The sequence below is a fragment of the Canis lupus genome, chromosome 3 (genome assembly GCF_048164855.1).
Source record: "Canis lupus baileyi chromosome 3, mCanLup2.hap1, whole genome shotgun sequence".
NCBI lineage: Eukaryota > Metazoa > Chordata > Mammalia > Carnivora > Canidae > Canis > Canis lupus.
The window spans coordinates 7,374,152-7,394,071 of record NC_132840.1 but is presented as its reverse complement, the minus strand read 5'-3'; the positions used below and the strand labels follow the sequence as shown (position 1 = coordinate 7,394,071).

Here is a 19,920-nt window from a genome sequence, read left to right as displayed (position 1 = left end):
GGTAAAGGACGCTTCCTCAGAATTCCTCTTAGCCCCCAGAGCTAAGCGTTATTTCAGTGATCTCAGGTTCAGTGCTCGCTCCCATTAGATCATAGTGCTCTGGGTGAGCCCCCGTGCCTGGTGCCAGGCACACAGCGGCCCTGGAGCCCGGAGGAGGGAGGGCAGATGGTCCTGAGTCCCTGCATCTTCTGAGACACTCTGGCATGGGCTCTGACCCCCTCAAGGGGTGGGCAGCTACGGCCTTTGCTGAGCCTGCTGCAGAAGGTTCGGGTGGGATGTCAAGGGACCCCCACGCTTTTTTCTGACCAGTGAGGTCCGCCTGTTCCACCTAAGAGTGCTCTTCGCCCTGGGGTACCCCTGAACTCACTGTCTAGGGGGGTTCAGGAAGCCGCAGAGCCCACATTTGGGGCTGCTGCATGCCTATCTAGCAGATCCATATAACACTGACTATGGCTACCCTCACTTCAGCTTCCTTGACCTCCAATTCTTCCCCAAGGCTCTTCCCCACTTATATGGGGGGGGGGGGGGGGCAAGGAGAACACTCTTCTGGAATCCTGAAGAAGGGGTGGGGCTACTTGCAGTTGCTACCCTAACCTGCTTTACAAAAGGCAAATCCCAACTTGTACTAAACCGAACTGGTAGAAAATGACAGGCCACATTCCCAAACAGCCACCTCGTCACTAACGGGCCTGCTTCCAGTGACTCCCGGGGAGATAACGGCCCTCAGGATGCACGCACAGTCAGGGAAGCCCAGAACACCTTGCTAAGAGCACTGAGGGGGCACAGAGTCGCAGACAGCGCTCCCCCATACAGAGCCCGGTCCTAGTTTCCCTGCAGACCTGCACAGCTCGGGCTCCCGTAGTGAGGCTGACATATGCGTGAACGGACTGGGTGCCACAGTAGGTTTTGGCTCACAGTTCAAGAAAGCTTCAGTACTGGAGAAAGCAGCTTGCTGCTGCCACCTGAACATAAGAAGCCACCAGGAGGGGTCAGCCAGTCTAAACCACAGGTACTGCAGCCCCTGTCACTCACTGAAGACCTGGAAAGAAGCAGGCCTGATGGGCCCACTGATGGACACAGCAAAACCTAGGAGCTAAGCAGGCTGGGGCACAGGAATATTCACGCTGCCTGACTGGCTTTTCTGAGCTCCATGAGAAAGGGAAGTCATGCAAGAAGTTACTATGGCCGAGTTCAAAAAGGGTGTTGCCTGTGTTCTCCTCTAGGATTTTGATGGAATCTTGTCTCACATTTAGATCTTTCATCCATTTTGAGTTTATCTTTGTGTATGGTGAAAGAGAGTGGTCTAGTTTCATTCTTCTGCATGTGGATGTCCAATTTTCCCAGCACCATTTATTGAAGAGACTGTCTTTCTTCCAATGGATAGTCTTTCCTCCTTTATCGAATATTAGTTGCCCATAAAGTTCAGGGTCCACTTCTGGATTCTCTATTCTGTTCCATTGATCTATGTGTCTGTTTTTGTGCCAGTACCACACTGTCTTGATGACCACAGCTTTGTAGTACAACCTGAAATCTGGCATTGTGATGCCCCCAGATATGGTTTTCTTTTTTAAAATTCCCCTGGCTATTCGGGGTCTTTTCTGATTCCACACAAATCTTAAAATAATTTGTTCTAACTCTGAAGAAAGTCCATGGTATTTTGATAGGGATTGCATTAAACGTGTATATTGCCCTGGGTAACATTGACATTTTCACAATATTAATTCTGCCAATCCATGAGCATGGAATATTTTTCCATCTCTTTGTGTCTTCCTCGACCTTCTTACTGTATTGAAACTTCTATTCCATGAGCACAGTATGTCTCCCCATTTATTTAGGCCTTAAAAGTTTGTTTCATTAGCATTTTGTTATTTTCAGCATACAAATTCTGTGCAAATTTTGTTAAGTGCATTACAAAATCATTTCATCATTTGGGAATAACTATCAATAGTGTCATGTTTTTAATTTCACTTTCTGCATGTTCATTGTTAGTATATAGAAATGCAGTTGATTTCTGTGTGTTGATCTTGTGTCCTGTGACTTTGCTGAACCACCTTTTAGTTATAGAAGTTTTATTTTTTTTAGTTATAGAAGTTTCAAAAATAGATTCCCTTGTATTTCCTACTTAGACCATCATGTCACCTGCAAATAGGGACAGTTTTACTTCTTCCTTTCTAATCTGTAGGCCTTTTATTTCTTTTGCTTTCCTTAACACAATGGCTACAACTTCCAGTATTATGTTGGATGAGAATGGTGAGAGTATATATCCTTCCTTTGTTCTTGACCTTAGAGGGAAACATTCAGTTTGTCATCATAAAGTATCATGTTAGCTGTAGACTTTTTGTAAATGCTCTTTAGCACATACTCACATCATATCATGAGACATACTGTGTTGATGGATTAGAGAACTATCATTAGAAGAGTCAACATAAAAAAAAAAAGAAAAAAAAAAAAAAAGAAAAAGGGAAGTCACTGGGAAACACAGTGCAGGTCCTTCTGGCCTCTCAATGGCACAGCCTGAAGACAGAACTGGCAGGCCAGGCGAGCCAAACAGAGCTGGCACATGGATTCTGCGCTTACCCCTTGGTCCAGCCAAGATAGAGGAGGGGTAACTCCTCTGCAGACCACAGAATAGAAAGAGTGGCAAAGCTGGACTCAGAAGCCAGGAACCTAAACACGGATGGATCAGAGGTACCTCCCCACTTCACATCCACACCCAAAGGCCCCTGCAGCTCCAGACTAGTCCACTGTGGTCTTTGGCGGGCCTCTCACCAGACCCATCCTGGGGGCGTAAGCACTTCCATCTCCAGAGTGGCACAGGCTTACACCGGGCATCGACCCCTGCTGTTCCCCGAGCGGCCAGCCTGTTAGTGACAAACTGAGCCAGACTGATTTGCGCCTCCTGCTCCCCCCGAGATGCCTGCCTCTCCGATTACTGTGTACACACAGCTGTGTGCACAACGCCGATGAACTCATCTAAGGGCCAGGCCAGCCCTCTCCGGCAGGCCCTCGCCTTCCTCATTTTTGAAGAGCTGTGAACAGCTGGGCCAGGTGGGTCCCCCAAGCCAACGTGACTTGAGCCATCCTGACTTGAGAATCATGCTAGGCCAATGGCACCCAGCCTAACCCTCACACACTGAGCAGCAGGAAGTCAGGCGGGCCAAATCCAGGAAAGTGTCCTCAACCTAGCCCACTGACAGTGAGAAAGGGGCTCAGGCGGCCTTCCGAACAGTGGCCCCTGGAAGCCCCGCCAAGTCCTCCAACAGCACTCAGCAAGGAAAAGGCTTTCCACACTCACTCAGGGCCATGTCCAATTTAGTACCTCCTAGGAAAATATTCAACACCCACAGACCAACCCATCCGCCTCCCCAACACGCTTGGGCCTCTGGAGCCCCATGAGTATGTCTGTCAGCCTATGACTGACTGGCTGGGTAGCATTCTGGGTGAGACAAAGAATGATAAACAGTCATGCCTTTCCATTTCCATAGCTCTAGCTGCTGGCTCTGGGTAAACAGAACTCTCACCTCAGTAAACCTGGAGCCAAGTCAGGGACACATGTGAGGCACAAGTGGCTGACAGAAGCAACAGGCTCCAGGTACCACCTGACCAGTCTCCCAGAGGCTTCCACCTGTTTCTGGGCTGACATGGAGCACAGCATGTGGAAGGGAATGTTAATTATCAGTCTGCCTTGCCTCCAGACTCATATTTCCCTCTGCTGTAGGATCAGAGAACAACTTTGATACTCAGGGTGAGAGCCTACACCCTCCTTTCTATGACCCTCTTATGAGCTGTGTGGGTAAAGGGCTGGGCCCCATCCTGAGAGACAAGGACAGGTTGTGTGTGTGGGGGGGGGTGGGGGGGACATCATTTCCACCCTATTTCTGACCATCAAGCTGACTCTTTTCCCTAGTCTGTAGCCCCCAGAATACTTATCCCCTTGCAGTTATGGTACCTACTTTTTTTTTTTTTTTTTTTTTAACTAAGCCCCAGTGTGGGGCTTGAACTCATGACACTGTGATCAAGAGTTTTGTGTTCTACTGATTGAGTCATCCAGGCGCCCCTAAGGTACCTACTCTTGATTTTATAACAGCAGAGAAGCCAAAATGGGGTAGTCAACTCTTCCAGAGCACTTCCTTACCAACTTTACGCTCCTCATCCCCTGCTTCTCAGGGACCAGCAGAATCCAACCCTCCCTTCGAAGGGAGGCACTAAATCAGAAAGGGCTTTCCACTTCAGCTCAGAGGATGCATTTTCCTTCTCCCCACCCCTTTGCTTGTGCTTAATAGACTGAGCCACCCAGGCTTGATCTAAGAAGTACTTGATCTAAGAAGATCTCATTCTTAGATTCTCGCTTCTTCTTCTCTCGCTTTCTTCCTCACTTGGCTGCACATGAGGAACAAAAGCATAGCATCTGGGTCACCTGGGTGGCTCAGTTGGTTGGGCATCTGCCTTTGGCTCAGGTCATGATCCTAGGGTCCTGGGATCAAGCCCCGCATTGGGCTCCCTGCTCAGGGGGGAGCCTGCTTCTCCCTCTCTCTCTGCCTGTACTTTCTGTGCCAAATAAACAAATAAAATCTTTAAAAAAAGAAAAAAAAGAAAGCATAGCATCTAACATTTAAGTGGCCTGAACCTCCTGACCCCTATGGGTTCTTTTCTAGCCCATGAAGACTCTGGGGAATGTTCCCTGGCAGAGAAGTTAGCCCCACCAAAGAGCTGCTAGGGGAGAGAAGGGAGGAAAGAAGCCTGGGCTTTGCTCCCATGACTCAGTCTTCCCTCAGCTTTGTCTCAAGATATATTTTCAGACCCAGCATTCCCACCCTCAAGGGCCTCCTTCCTGTACTTATGTGGGCCTGAATGAGAACAGAGAAAAGAGCATGTTTCTGGGAAATGGAGCTTTGGGTTTACTCAGAAGAGCAGAACTATTAGTATGACAAGAACAGCATACTCTGATGTGGCCCACGAGGCAAAGGATTTTGAGAATTCAGCATAGCTGGAGACCGTGTGGCAGGGGAGCCAGCAGCCCCTTCCTCTGGTCAAGACACTTACCATTCTAGGATCTGGCAGGGGATGAGTGGGGGCTGAACGGCAGGAAAGAGGACCTCAGGGGAGAGAGCCTGAGGGGAGAAAATGAAGGAAGATAATAGAGTTTTAAAAAGGGGCAGAGAATGAAGATAAAAATAAAACAAGAAAAGGCATGACAACTTAAAGGTTAGTAAAGCTGCATTCGGAAACCTAAGATGAGAAATAAAATGAACTCATGCGCTCCCATCTGTCCCTGTCCAGAGTCCACAAAGTGAAGGACAGGGACAGGAGGGAGACAGGGCACAACTCAAGAGTCAGGAAGGATGCTGTGTGCTCGCTTTGGAATCAGGGGGATGTTGGCAACCTGTGCCAGCAACTAAGTAATGTCTGCTTTTAATGATGTCTTAAATCTTTTTTTTTTTTAATTTTTATTTATTTATGATAGTCACAGGGAGAGAGAGAGAGAGAGGCAGAGACAAAGGCAGAGGGAGAAGCAGGCTCCATGCACCGGGAGCCTGACGTGGGATTCGATCCCGGGTCTCCAGGATCGCGCCCTGGGCCAAAGGCAGGCGCTAAACCGCTGCGCCACCCAGGGATCCCTTAATGATGTCTTGAAGCAGCCCTGGATGGTTCTGGATTTCAGAGCCTGTTGCAGAGTGGTCTTTTATCTCCACTCACAGATTCTACTAAGGCCAACCTGGCTCTTAAAAGAAAAACTCAATGCCAAAAAACCTCCTCTCTTCTGGTTTCTGAAACAGTTAGAACCCTGGTGGCTATTGACTAGCATGTCATCCCCACTGAGGCCTGTGTCTCCGAACTCTTGGTACACAGGACTTGGCACAGGGCAGGTACTTGGTCCACGTGGAATGGCAGGAAGGAGACTTCTGCTCGAAGCTGGCCAGACCACACTGGAGCAAAGCTCAGGTCTGGGCACTATACTTACACGGGGAGACAAACTGAGGCCAGGCAGGCATGCCCCAGAAGGGGGACCTTGTGAGATAGGGCCGGTGGGGAGTGGCTGGATCAGGTCCCCTTTAACTACCCCATCCACCTGTGAGTGTGTTTTCCACTCAGTGGGGGCAGAGGGAATGAGTGTGGGAGGCTGTCAGCGGATTGAAAGAGGTCAGACTGTGGGAGACAACAGCTGTGGCAGCTCCCACAAGAACTCAAGAGCCTAGAAGCGACAGGGCCTGTGAGTGGGCCGAGCTACCTAGGTGGAGACAGACAATGAGAAGAGCAGGAGAGGGAGGGGACGGACAGCACACCAGGCACTGCTCTGAACACAACCCATGATACAGCCCTTTGATGGAGAGGCCTCGGCCAGGTGGGGGTGGGAGACAGCAGTGATGAAAGAGGCTCTGACCCTGGGTTAATGAGAAGCTGGAGGTGGTCAGGGCAAGGCATTTTGGTAGGAACGGCTGAATGCAGCAATGTGGGGAGAATGGGCATCTGTTTCTGCCACCACAGGAGAGTACTGCTCTTTGGGGACTGTGTAACCAGGGCAGCAGCGGCAGAGGGAAGCCTAGAAGATAGGGCTCCAGGGAGCTGAGTGGTACACCAGAGGTGGCACAAGAGGGGAAATAGTGCCCTTCTCTATGCAGAGCCTGCCTCCTGCCCCCAACCAAGAGGAAGCCACCCCTGCCTTCCTTTAAGAGGTCTCCAAGCACAGTGACCAGTGAGGATCCACCACCCACACCCAGTGGACCAGATCATGCCATCTATCAGAGACCAGTCAGGAATCTGGACTGCCAGCGTCTGCTGGCAATGAAGGAGGGAGACTGCTCTGTTCAATACCTACTGAGTACCAGGAGCTTTGGTGAAGTAGGGACAGCCCTTCCAGAAAGGTCCCTCCTGGACAAGTATGGGGGCATCTGCTTGTCCTCGTGGGATCCTGGCACTGAGCTAGTACCATCACCCAGCACTGACAGCAGACAGGCAAGTAGGAAGGGCTTAGGGATACCTCACAGGAAAGAATTCTAAATCAATTTGTGTTTCCGTGTGCTGTCAGCTTTTGCAACAGACACGGGAATCCATCCACTTACTCTGGGAGCAGGAGGAAGCAAGAGAAGAGTGATGAGCCGATGGTCCGTCACAGTCCCCATCCACCCTGGAGGTGGGAACGTGAGGCAGTTAAATGCACCAGCAGAATCTAAGCACAAGCCTGAAAACAGGCCACCTGCCTCTCTGCAGTCTGTGTGCTGCCTGCACATAACTTCCAGTCTCCAGCTCTCCCATATCCCAGGGGAAGTCCTCCCCATGGCTCTGGGTCAAGGTCCTAACCCCACTCGGCTGACCGTCCCTACCAGGGCATATGAACTAGGCTGTATGACCAGCCTCCTCATAGGGGCTGACCCGGTTCACCTAGAGAGCCACAGGACATGGTACATCCTCTGCACCTCCTTTTATCTTCAACATCCCAGGACAGAATGACAAGTGTTAGGGTCACTTTAAGGTGGGGAAGTAAATGTGAACTCTGGCTCTGGGTACTCATCCTACTGCAGGACTATCAGAACTACAAGATGGTCCCATTCACTGCCCCTGAGCGCTTACCCCTTGGCGTCAAGTGGATGGGTGGTCTGACTACAGCCCAGAGGCCCACCCTGGAAAGCCACCTCCCACCACCTTGATCCCCCAGGGGGTGACAGACTGGCCCTGCAGGTGGCCTTCCTCTCTCACCAAGATTCTGTCCCTTACTCTCCTGAACAAGCCACTGTGAGTACCTTTGTCCAAGCCCACCTGTGCTCAGGCTTGCCCACAGCTCAGAGACCACCCCAGTAGAGGGCGACAATTAAAGGCTGCTAAAGGCAGCAGACAACAAAGCTGCCGATGGCACCACTCTGCCATCAACCCACAAGAGCCTCTTCAACTATCCTGCCTCTAAGAATAGAACTCTTGACAAAAGCAATAACATTAGGCTGGCAACGTCACATTTCATGTGCAGTTAATGACAGCATCTCAAGTCAGCAGGACCATAACGAGCCTCCAGTATAGGTCTTACAGGTGATGACTCACCTTCTGTGTCACTTCTTTAGAAATAGCTGCTCCAGCCCTTCTGGAATCTCTCAGGACAAGAAGCTCCCTCTCTCAAGGTGGCTCTTTGTGTCTTCAGACTGCTCCCCCATTCATAAAGGTCTTCCTCACATCTGGCCGACACGGGTCTCTCTGTCACTTCTTTTTTTTTTTTTTTCTGTCACTTCTAACATGACCCTGGCTTGGCCCTCTCCATTCCAGCACCTCTGGTCATCAGGGAAAATGCAGATTTCTCTTCTCAAAATTATCTGTCTTAGCCTCCTCCTTCTCAGCACTCCCTCCTCTTCCAAGATTCCCATAGCTGCTTCTAAAGCAGGTCTGACCAGCAGACCACTAAACACCCCTCCAGCAGGCTCTCCACTTCTTCCTGGAGCCCAACCCCAAGAAGAGAATGCTTCCAAGTCATCAGAGCTACGCCCATCTGCCTGCCAGCCAGTCACTTTTGGGTCCTTTTCCAAGGCATCACCAACAACTGCTGGTGTTTCCCTCAGGAAAAGCCAGGAGAAAGTACTGGAAACCTATGTATTGATATACATGCTGTCCTCAAGGACCTTATAGGCTTGAGAAGAGAGATGTATACAGACAACAACCCAAGAAAGTACTGAACCAAAGACTCTGGCAACATGCTGAGGCATGTATGTCAGGGAACAGAGACTGCGGGGATGGAGAGGCCAAGAATTCTGACATCAAGATGGCTTGGATTCAAATTCCAGGCCTGCTATGCTCTAGCTGTGGAACCATGGACAGGTTACTTAACATCACAAGCCTCAGTTTTCTCATCTGTAAAATGCAGGCATTATACCCACTTGGCAGCACTGCTGTGGAGATTAAACATGTTGGATACAGTACCCTTAGCCCTGAGTCTGGTATTCAGGAGGCATTACACAGTGGTCACCACTATTCTTTTTTTTTTTTTTTTTATTCATGAGAGACAGAGAGAGAGAGAGAGAGAGAGAGAGAGGCAGGCAGAGGGAGAAGCAGGCTCCATGCAGGAAGCCCTATGTGGGACTCGATCTCGGAACCCCAGGATCATGCCCTGGGCCAAAGGCAGGCCCTAAACCGCTGAGTCACCCAGGGATCCCCGGTCACCACTATTCTTAATGGGAGCAATCTTTGAATTGAACCTTTCAGAGCTGGTCAAATTTCTAAGGTCAACACTCAGAGCACAGGGAAAAGCCTGACCAAAGCTTAGTATGGGGAGTGAATGAAGCAAACATCTAGGACCTACAGTGTGTAGGAAATGGGGCAGAATGGGGCCAGGGCTATGGGCTGGAGTATCTACAGTGTCAGGATTGTGTGGCAGGAGCCAGCCACTTGGTGTACTTCCCTCCACCACATCCCCCTAGGGATGTCAAGGCAGGAGCCTACACACTCTCTGGACCATGTAGACAGCAGCCTCCCAGGTGAGAGAACTCTCTCTCTTAAACACCCCCAAGATGCCAGGTTCTTCATCCCCAACTGGGAATACTGCAACAGTCCCTCCATCAATCTTCTTCCTGTTGAGTCTCCAACAATGCTTCCTGCTGCATTCCCCCTTCACTCTCAAGAACCCAGAGGGCTCCCTCCCACCTTATGCTTCCAATCTCCAAGTTGCCTCTGGCACCAAAGAGCAAACACCAACACCAAATACCAGGCCTGGCCCACCCTCATCAACCTGTCCTGCAGGTTGATTATTATTCCCAATTTCCTGTTTATTCTGAGCACAGTCAGCAATGACCCTTTCTCAAAGCCCACCTCCTGAGAGTTGACCCTTCTCAAACGCCCTCTATTCAAGTCCATGGAAACCACTGAGTCTGACAAGGGACTGCACAGACGGTAGGCCTCAGGGAACAAGCTCATTGGATAGGGCTTGGTATACAGAAGACATCACTATGAGAAGGTAGGGGGCAGGAAAAGTGCCCCTAGAAAGGCACTAACTGCCATGTACTTACTGTCAGGTGAGGAATGCACACTTCCAAACCTTGCTGGGCTCAAAGTGAGTGGTCCTTCATTTGCAGAGGAAGCTAGATCAAAACACCCTCCTTTCGGGGATCCCTGGGTGGCACAGCGGTTTGGTGCCTGCCTTTGGCCCAGGGCGCGATCTTGGAGACCCGGGATCGAATCCCACATCGGGCTCCCGGTGCATGGAGCCTGCTTCTCCCTCTGCCTGTGTCTCTGCCTCTCTCTCTCTCTCTCTCGAATAAATAAATAAAATATTAAAAAAAAAAAAAAAACACCCTCCTTTCAACATGATATGCTCTCAGACAGGTTTTCTGGCAGGGCCTTACTCACTTGGATGGCCTTCAGAAGAGCAAATGACTATCACACAGAAAACAGATGGCTGGACTGAGGGTGGAGGCAGGGCCCAGCCCCACGAAGGGGGATCAGCTCAGCCACCTGACCTGAGCCCCACAGCTCCTGTTTCAGAGTGCCCAGGCCCAGTGGCTAGTGGTGAGGCCTGCACTGGCAGGGTTTGTTCTGTGGCCATTTCCCACTCCTAGTCCTTTCTCCCCAGGCAATCTCAAGCTTCATGGGGATGGAAAACAGACCTTCATGTCTCTTTGCATCTACCCCAGGTGCATTTATGGGTAGGCAATGGTCAGCAGAACAGAAAGACAGATGCTTGGTCTCCACCTCCTCACCCAGGAAGCACCCCAGGCAAATCCCACCCAAATCAGATGGTGGTAGAACCTGTTGCTGGAGTCAGCAAAGCTCTTAGTAAGGGACAGATGCCCTCAGGGGAGGGCCAGGAATTTGGCTCTGGAACTGGGAACTAACTCTTGATTTCAGCTTCAGATAAATGGGGCGGGAGGCAAGGCTGGGCAGTGACCCCCATAACATTGGGAGCCCCAGACTGTGTTTCTAGCAGAACAGGAAACAGTCTCAGGATCCAGTCTTGTGGCTATAAGAGGAGCAGGGAGCCTGAGTCCATTCCTCACCCCATTCTCCTGTCATTCTCTCAGCCACAGATAATCAATAGCTGCTTAGCAAGATTGCAAGCCCCAATTAGATAGATAAACTGCTTGATCAACAACTGCCAGAATTAAGAACTCTTGGGCAAACCAATAGACTTTCAGAAAGTCTTCCCTTTGTCAGCACTCTTGGGAAACCTCCCTCTCTACTGTAGCTAAGCTCGATACTCCCTCTGCCAGCCAGACCCCCAACAGCCGGGCACCACACAGAGCTCATAGCACACAGCAGGCCAGGTGGGGCCTTGGTACAACACTGCCTCTGGGAGGTGGATCCTGGGTCTTCTGCCCTGTGATGAAATCTGGCCAGAGGATGGGAGAGGTGCCCTCTGTGACTATGCCATTCTAGCCTGAGCTAGATGCTAGCCAAATGCTTCCCAGCATTTGTTTTGCTGAATCCATGTGAATCTATGTGGAGCAAAGAAGATATGAAAACTTTAGGAGAGAGCTAGAGAACATTCTGCTTTCTCCTTCACCTGTGGCCAGCACAGAGCTGGCCTAACCATGAAGGCTTCCCTCCATTCCTTGCACCACTTGGACATGAGACCTGGAGATCCCCCTAAGGAATGCCAGTCACCATCCTCCCAGGGAGTCCTTGACTGACCCCACGATCACGTCTGAAAGCTGACAGGGAGTCTGGTGGGGCATGGGACCTCAAGCACTGAAGACAAAGTGGCAAGAGGCTTTGGGGTGACTCCTACTGGAAATGCTGCTCTGGGCCAGTTGGCTGGGGCCAGAGAGGGCCCAGTCCAAAACCCCTGGAAGGAGGTTTCAGAAGGCAGTTGGTTCCTCCCCTCCATATGGGTTGTTTGTGGAAGCCCACACCTGGGAGCGCTCTGCAGGGGGCACCTGGGGAGGGGCCCTCGCTGCCTTGACAGCATCCTGCAAAGCTTAGTTTACCTCCCATTTAAACTGCTGCACATTCTGTTATTTGCCACCCTCCCAAGCCCACCATTATGCTTACAGCACCTGCTCTTGCTAAGGTCAGCCTCATGTCCCCCACAGTTAGCATCCTGCCTAAGGACCAACCAGCTCACTCCTTCTGTGTGCCTTCCTTCAGTTCGCAGCAGTGCTGAAACCTAACAATTTTTTTCACATATCAAGACAATCAGTGGATCCAAAGACACACACATCATGATGGTCTACTGGTTGAATCTGGCCTGCAGGTTAGTATTTGTTGCCACACAAGGTAGTATTTAAATACATAAATGGAATTCCAACATTTTAAGATCAAATTTTCTGGCTTCTCTTTAAAAAACTGGAGCATCTGGGGACACAGAATCTTCTGGGCTGTGTGGCAAAATTGGGCAGAGATGAGCAGCAGGGGCTCCTTTTGACAGGGCACGGTCACTGTAGCTTGTCCCAGTCCCCGTGGAACAGATACAGTGGCCACTGTGGCTCACACGCTCCAGCCGCCTTCTGAGTTCGCCTACGGCTACAATGCCCCTGTGCAGGCAGACAGCTCCCCAGATGCCGGTACCTGTGTTCCCCGCTTCTCAGCCTAAAGACTTCCTCCAGCACTAGCCAGCATTCAGGATAGCCTGGAAGGGTTTGACACCCTTCCCTACAAAGAAATCCTTAACTCTTATAGGAGTCAGTGGGTTAAAACCCACCTTCTAGTCCCTTGGTGATACAACTCTGAGGCATGCACCACGTGATTATTCACCAGGTCCCAGTGGAAGTTCCAATGGCCCACAGTGGCAGTTGGCTCCTCCACAGCCCATTTATTGGCTTCCTTCCTTTCTGCCTCACTTTTCCACCCTTCTGCCTGTGTTTACTGGACTCAAATCCCAATTACACTACCTGCTCCCAAGTCTACGGGCTCACTTTCAGGGAAATCCAAACTAAGATACCCTACTCATCTCACTTCATCATTTTTACATTACTTATCTGAACCCATGAGCAGAGCCCTCAGGGCACATGCCCTGATCAAGAGCTGCCGGATACACCCCCTCTTCCAGGGCCTCCCACCATCCCCGGACAGGGTAGACTCACCTCCCCAGAGTAACTGTACTTGCCCCTGAGGATTTGCCGGTACAGTCTGGTACGGTTGTCATCCTCAAAGGGCATGGTGCCACTGAGCAGGATGTAGGCAATGACACCCAGTGCCCACATGTCAACTGAATTGGTGTAGGGCTTGCGGACCAGGACCTCAGGAGCAATGTACTCGGGTGTGCCGCAGGTGGTCTTCATCAGGCAGTCGTCACCCTTCTTGCGGGCGCTGGCCAGGCCAAAGTCAGTGATGATGATCTTGGAGTCAGTGCCTGGGTGGTAGTAGAGCAGGTTTTCAGGCTTGAGGTCTCGGTGTGTAATGCCCAGTGCATGCAGATATCGGACACCATCCAGCACCATCTGCAGCACTCTTGTGGCATCACGTTCAGTGAAAGAACCCTTGGCGATGATCCGGTCAAAGAGCTCTCCACCGGTGGCCAGCTCCATCACCATGTACACACGCTCCTGCGTCTCAAACACCTCCACCAGCTGGATGATGTTGGCATGACGCACCCGGCGCAGCACACGCAGCTCTGACTCACATACCTCTCGCCCTTCCCGGTACTTGGTCTCAATCATCTTGATGGCATATGGCTGCCGGGTTGCCCGGTGCTCCACACGTACCACTCGGCTGAAGCTGCCTCGGCCAATCAGAGCTTTGATGTCATACTTGGCTGTCACACGTGGGTCAAACTTAGCCCTGTACTTAGCCACCCTGGCCCTGCGTGGTGGTTCTGAAGGAGGCTCTGTGTGGCTGGTAATGGGGGCACTGGGGCAGGGGTTTGCACACTGACTGGCTGCTGGGAACCCAGCTTTAAGATCACTGTTCACCTCTGTGATGAAGTGCTTGTGCACATCCTTCTCAGTGCCACTGGAGGGCTCCACCTTCTTGACGAGATCCAGCTGGACATCCTTTGGCGGCTCAGGAAGGACCTTGCTTGTCCCACAGCCCATCACGGACACGGGGGCATCCTCTCCAGGGAGGTTGGCAGGACCTGCTCTGCAGGCAATGCCCTGTCTACACCTATGCACACAGAAGAAAGGGCAAGTCAGTATAGCCAGGAGTACCACGGAAAGGATACTAGTCACCCTCATCCCCTCTCTCTTGCTCCTCAATAAATGTAGCCTGAAGACCTGACTCTAATATGGTTCTCTAGAAGGAAGGACGGCCTTGGTCCCTGAGTGCTCAATGGAAGGTCCGGATGAAAGGCTGGGCCTGAGCTTCATGGTCTTGACTTAATCTCCCTGGATCTGATTCTCATGCTGCTTTCCAACCCCAAGTGCAGGGCAAGAACATGCACCAGGCTTAGCTGTCACTGCCCCCACCCTCCTCCCTACTCTGCCTGGGTCCCTTATCCTAGTCAAAGTTCAAAGTTTTTTTTAAATGTTAAAATCATTCCTCTTATTATTCTGACTCATCTTTTCTGAAATGGGGGTGTGGAATGTTGGGAGGCCTGCTCTCCAACGCTATCACCTACGATGGCTCAGAAAGCCACTTCCCCAAGGCACCCCTTAAGGATAGCTTTCCAGGCCCTCTAGGCCTCCTGCAGGCATTGATTCCCTCCTACAACTGCTGCCAACACTACCAGCCCTGTCCTGGTTCTTTGCCCTAACCTTACTCTTTCCTAGATGGTTCCCATTAAAGCATCATCTTCATCTGGCAGTCTAACACTCTGTTCCAGGGTCTTCCACTTTCAGTTCACCACATGGATGGCTGAAATCCCAAAGCTAGCTGAAATCAACCCCAGTAAACTTAGGACCACAAACCTTAGCACACTGCCACCAGGTAGCTACCGAACTATCCTGGGCTTCATTCAAGAGACAAAGGGAACCTTGAGCTCAGAAAGGACACTAACAGTTTCATCTTGATGTGACTCAGGCTGTGGATCAGGGTACTCTGCTTCCTTGGGATGAGGATCCAAGAGTTTTTCCATGTGCTTCTTAGAGATGTTCTAACCATAAAACCTATGGTTGTTGGGGCCTTGATAAGGTGAAGTTTCCAGAGGTTACCTCTACCCTGGCTGTCCTTCTTTAAGTCTATTGAAGAGCTCCACAGGTCAAAGAGGGCAGCTGAGAATTTCCTATTGACTATGACATACAGAATTAGGGGTAAAATTATCAATTCAGGTCAAACATTTACAAAACATTGTGAAGGAAAAAAAAAACAGCTCTTTTCCTTTCTATGTTAGGAAATAAAGAGTTCTTTCGTACTGTGTATTTCTTCACTGCATGTGTCTCTTTTACCTTCACAGAGAACACTTCACTTCTTTTCTTTCTAAAATTTTACTTTTTAAATTTTTTTTAAAGATTTTATTTATTCATGAGAGATACAGAGAGATACAGAGAGAGAGAGAGAGAGAGAGAGAGGCAGAGACACAGGCAGAGGGAGAAACAGGCTCCATGCGGGGAGCCAGACATGGGATTCAATTCTAGGTCTCCAGGATCACACCCTGGGCTGAAGGCGGCGCCAAACTGCTGAGCCACCAGGGCTGCCCAGATTTTTTTTTTTTTTAAAGTAACCTCTATACCCAACATGGGGCTCGAACTCGCAACCCCAAGATGAAGAGTCGCACACTCCACCGACTGGAGTCAGCCAGTGCCCCTAGAACACTTCACTGCTGACACCTTTGATCACATGTGTGGAGTCCCTACACCAAGCAATTCGGTAACGTCAGCCAGATGTCCGACAATTTAACTACATTGTCTACTGTCTACTTAAAGATAGCGTCAGCTCCCACAGGTTAAGGGCTCAGTCCCCTAAGACTGTTCTCTCCCTCACACACATTTCAGATGCCATTCAGAAGCCTGGGTTATTACCTGTTCTTCTGATCAACTGGCCATAGATCAGGTTGGGTCTCAACAACTCCCTCAAGTTTAATTAATTTGCTAGAGAGACTCCCAGAACTCAGGGAAACACTTACATTTAGCAGTTTATTAAAGGATATGATAAGAGATACAGGTGAACATCCAGATGGAAGAGATGGTGAGCAAGGCATGTGGGAAGGGGTGCAGAGCTTTTATGCTCTCTCTGGGTGCACCACTCTCTCAGTATTTCCATGTGCTCAACAAGCCAGAAGTCCCTCAAGCACTCTACTATTGGAATTTTATGGAGAGTTCATCCCATAGGCATGATTATCATTAACTCCATCTTCAGCCCTACTCCCTTCTCAAGAGAATAAGAGGCAGGGCTGAAAATTCCAATCTTCTAATCATGGCTTGAGTCTTTCTGGTGACCAGTTCCCATCTAGGAGTCACCTAGGAGCCCACTCAGAGTCACCTCATTAGAACAAAAGACACTCCTATCAGCCAAGAAATTGCAAGGGTTTCAGGAGCCTGTATCAAGAACTAAGTTCAAAGGCCAAATATTAGAACAGAGATGCTCCTCATGCTCATATCACTTTGAAATTACGAGGGTTTCAGGAACCCTGTGCCAGGAACTGGGGGTAGAGATCCATATATATTTTAGTTTATCTCACAAATATCTACCAGGTGCTTAGGGATATGGGAATGAATAAGACATGGTCCAATGTAGATTACATTTTAACACACACACAGATACAAAAGCAAAACACGGTCACCAAAGTCACAGTGTAAGATGAAAAAAACATAGGAAGAGATCATTTCAAAACAGCAATAGTAAGTATTAGGCTTAAGAAATAACAACATAGGGTGGCCCCAGTGGCGCAGCGGCTTAGTGCCGCCTGCAGCCTGAGGCGTGGTCCTGGAGACCTGGGAGTCACTCCCTGCATGGAACCTGCTTCTCCCTCTGCCTGTGTTTCTGCCTCTCTTTCTCTCTGAGTCTCTCATGAATAAATAAATAAAAATCTTTGAAAAGAAAGAAAGAAAAGAAAGAAAGAAAGAAAGAAAGAAAGAAAGAGAGAGAGAGAGAGAGAAAGGAAGGAAGGAAGGAAGAAAGAAGAAAGAAAGAAAGAAAGAAAGAAAGAAAGAAAGAGAAAGAAAGAAAGAAAGAAAGAAAGAAAGAAAGAAAGAAAGAAAGAAAGAAAGAAAGAAAAGAAAAGAAAGAAAAAAGAAAAATAACAACATACATGTAGAGTGACACAGGTCTCAGGGAAAGCTTCCCGGAGGTGACCCCCACAATGAATTTATTTATTTATTTATTTTAAGATTTATTTATTTATTTATGATAGACTGAGGGGGGGGGGCAGAGAGACACAGGAGGAGGGAGAAGCAGGCTCCATGCCCAGAGCCCGATGTGGGACTCGAGCCCGGGATTCCAGGATCGTGCCCTGGGCCAAAGGCAGGCACTAAACCGCTGAGCCACCCAGGGATCCCCTCCCACACTGAATTTAAGTTTAAAGTAAGAAGGAGTCAGTTGAGGAGAGGTGGGAATGGTGTTTCAGACAGAGAGCACAACATACTCAAAGATTACCCTGGGCCTAGGACCAGGCACGTTGGTGGTATGAAGACAGCCCTGGGGGCAGGCTGGGTTGAAGTTCTGGAAGCAGCAGGAACCAAGCTGCAGACAACACAAATTAGGGTGAGGAACCAGGACCTTCCAGGGAGTTGACCCGAGCTACAAAGGGTTTACAAAGACGGCAATCAATCTGTGTTTAGAAAGAAGTGTGAGGCAGAACTGGAGGAGGGTCAAAGTCTATTAAAAGGGCGGGTGAGGAGGGTGGTGGCCCAGATAGCAGGGTGGAAAGATGTCAGCGGGGAAAACTGACAAGGACTGAAGGGGAGACCTAAGGGGTGAAAGGAAGGAGAGAGGGCAGCTCTAGTCCCTTGCCTGGGCTCCTAGGCAGACGGGTCAGCAGCGCAGCAGGAGGGACAGATCTGGGAAGCATCAGGGAGAGATCAGTTTTGGGTATGCTGCAGTGCATGTGCAACATCCATATGACACAAAGGTAGAATCTGACATTTGAAGAGGCTGACCAAGGGTGGTGCTTGGGGCCAAGGGGGCAATACCTAAACCTCCCACTCCCAGCCACTGAGAAGCCAGCAAACGATCCCATCAAAGGCAGCAGAGGAAGACCCAGGCAGGTTTTGCTAAGGCAATTTGGGGGTCACAGAGAACCCACAGAGGCCACCAAATTCCAGTGAGTCAAGGGCCAGATTCTAAGGTGGTGATACCGATCGGTGTAGTGTGGCTAACTCTTTCAAGGAACAAGCTCATTAATGAAACATATCCGAGCCCTCAATTAGATAAAAAGGAGGAATCTGGAGACCACAGACTAAGGGCTCAGATTTTAATCAGTATGTCAATATGACTCTCAGCAGAATGAGGGATCTTTCTCTCATGACGGGGAAGGATTCCTCCACCAACATAAGGAAGAGCCCAGGAGATCCTACATAGTAGCACAGGAAATCATGTTAAACAAAGACACTTAGAAACAAGGTTTGTTTTCACAGAGGCTCAAGATTAGAACTGTGGACTAGAATTTTGCAGACTCATCTCTTCTTTCATGGAAAACACAAAACTCTCAATGCTATAAAGGGCTGAAGCTCAGGAACAAGACAGTTCCTAGGTCAGGATTCCTGAGGCAGAACAGAGGCCCCTGACCTCCAGGATCACCGGTAAGCAATGTCTACCACCATTCAGAGAGAAAACAAACTGCATGGGTGACCCAGCATAGCTGCTCGGAGGTCTTCTCCCAAGATCTGCAAAATAAGTAATTGTTTCCAGGCGTGTGCACTGGGTCTTTTGTTTAAATGTGCACATCTAGTCTGGTTCTGATGAGAAAAACTAAGGTTTACAAAAGAAAAGGCCTGACTTCTCACTTTAAACAAAGCCTGCATAGGGATTTCAAGTCAGCAGTAAGAGAGCCAAAAATTATCCCTCTCTGACCTTCCTTCTTCCTTCCTGGGACATAGTTTCTCCCACATTTGTTCCAATTAGAAAGTCTTCCAAGATAAGCTGACGCTTGGACTCCACCTTCCCAACTAGATGAAGAGTGAAGGAGAGAGGCTGCTAGCTCTGGGAAGGGGCAACAGCCAACAGCATCCAGGTTACCACAGCTGCTCCACACAACCAATCACATCTGTTAAATTCCCATTGCTCAGAGATCAGGTGAAAAGGCAAAGATAGGAACAGGGAAGGAGTCTGACAAAACTTCTGGGAATAAGGGCAGATTGTCTTCCTGCCCCCAGCCCTCCTGTGTATGTCCCTAGCACAGTGACCAGGGTGTGAGAAAGGACTAAGGAGGTCACATTATGCCAGCTATCACAAGTCACTGTTCCTCTTCATGATACCAGTCCTAACACATCTTGCAGAAGGAACTGAAGAAATCTCTAGAGTCAGCCTCCACACCCTCAACTCCCAGCCTGATTCCGAGGACTCCCCGAGGAGTGCAAGCATGTTACAGTGTGGTAGTGGGCATGAGCATTCAGCACTACTGTTCTCACTGAGGAATGACAGGACCAGGAAAGTAGAAATTTGCCCACAGCCACTTTAAGTAGTGACAGCCAAGCACGGACCCAAATCTCCTAGTTCTCCATTCACAGTTCCTTCCATCACAAGGGAGACTCCAAAGAGTCTGGGGCTCAGCCTCACCAGGTCAAGGCCTCTATCCTTCTTCAGAACATTCAGCTGATGAAACAACCGGCCTTTACTGAGGACCTTTTCTGAAGGGCCTATATTATGAAACTACCATTCCAAGTATAATCTGGGTCACACTGCTCACTGCTGCACTCTAGATCGCTTTAGAACACTATTTTTCAGCCTCTTGAAGGAAGAAGCCACTTCTCAGGTTTCTAGAACTCTCTGGCACCCAGTGAAGTGCTGAGCTCAGAGCATGCATTCATGTTTGTTAACAATGAATGAAAGGTGGTCTGGCTCTTGGATTTCTACTTGCTGCAAGGCAACAGTCCCAGAACCTCAAACATTTTCAAGTGGCAGGAAGAAGCCAGACTGGTGATTAAACCAGAGCCCTGCTCCTTTGGTACCTGTGTAAATGTCCTCAACAACAAAGGA

General features: G+C 49.6%; 1 protein-coding gene across 4 annotated transcripts in view; it reads right to left on the bottom strand.

The window, feature by feature from the left end:
* Positions 1-19,920, bottom strand: part of PSKH1 (protein serine kinase H1) — a 28,582-nt gene that overhangs the window by 2,627 nt on the left and 6,035 nt on the right. For 2 of the 4 annotated variants that reach the window (XM_072816023.1, XM_072816035.1), the window contains exon 2: positions 12,993-14,013. In XM_072816023.1, coding sequence (XP_072672124.1) covers positions 12,993-13,943 — 951 coding nt within the window. In that variant the 5' untranslated portion in view covers positions 13,944-14,013. Of the gene's footprint in view, positions 1-5,043; positions 5,112-12,992; positions 14,014-14,756; positions 15,048-19,920 lie in introns of those variants that run through there. The other 2 variants (XM_072816043.1, XM_072816032.1) reach the window with 2 other exon arrangements.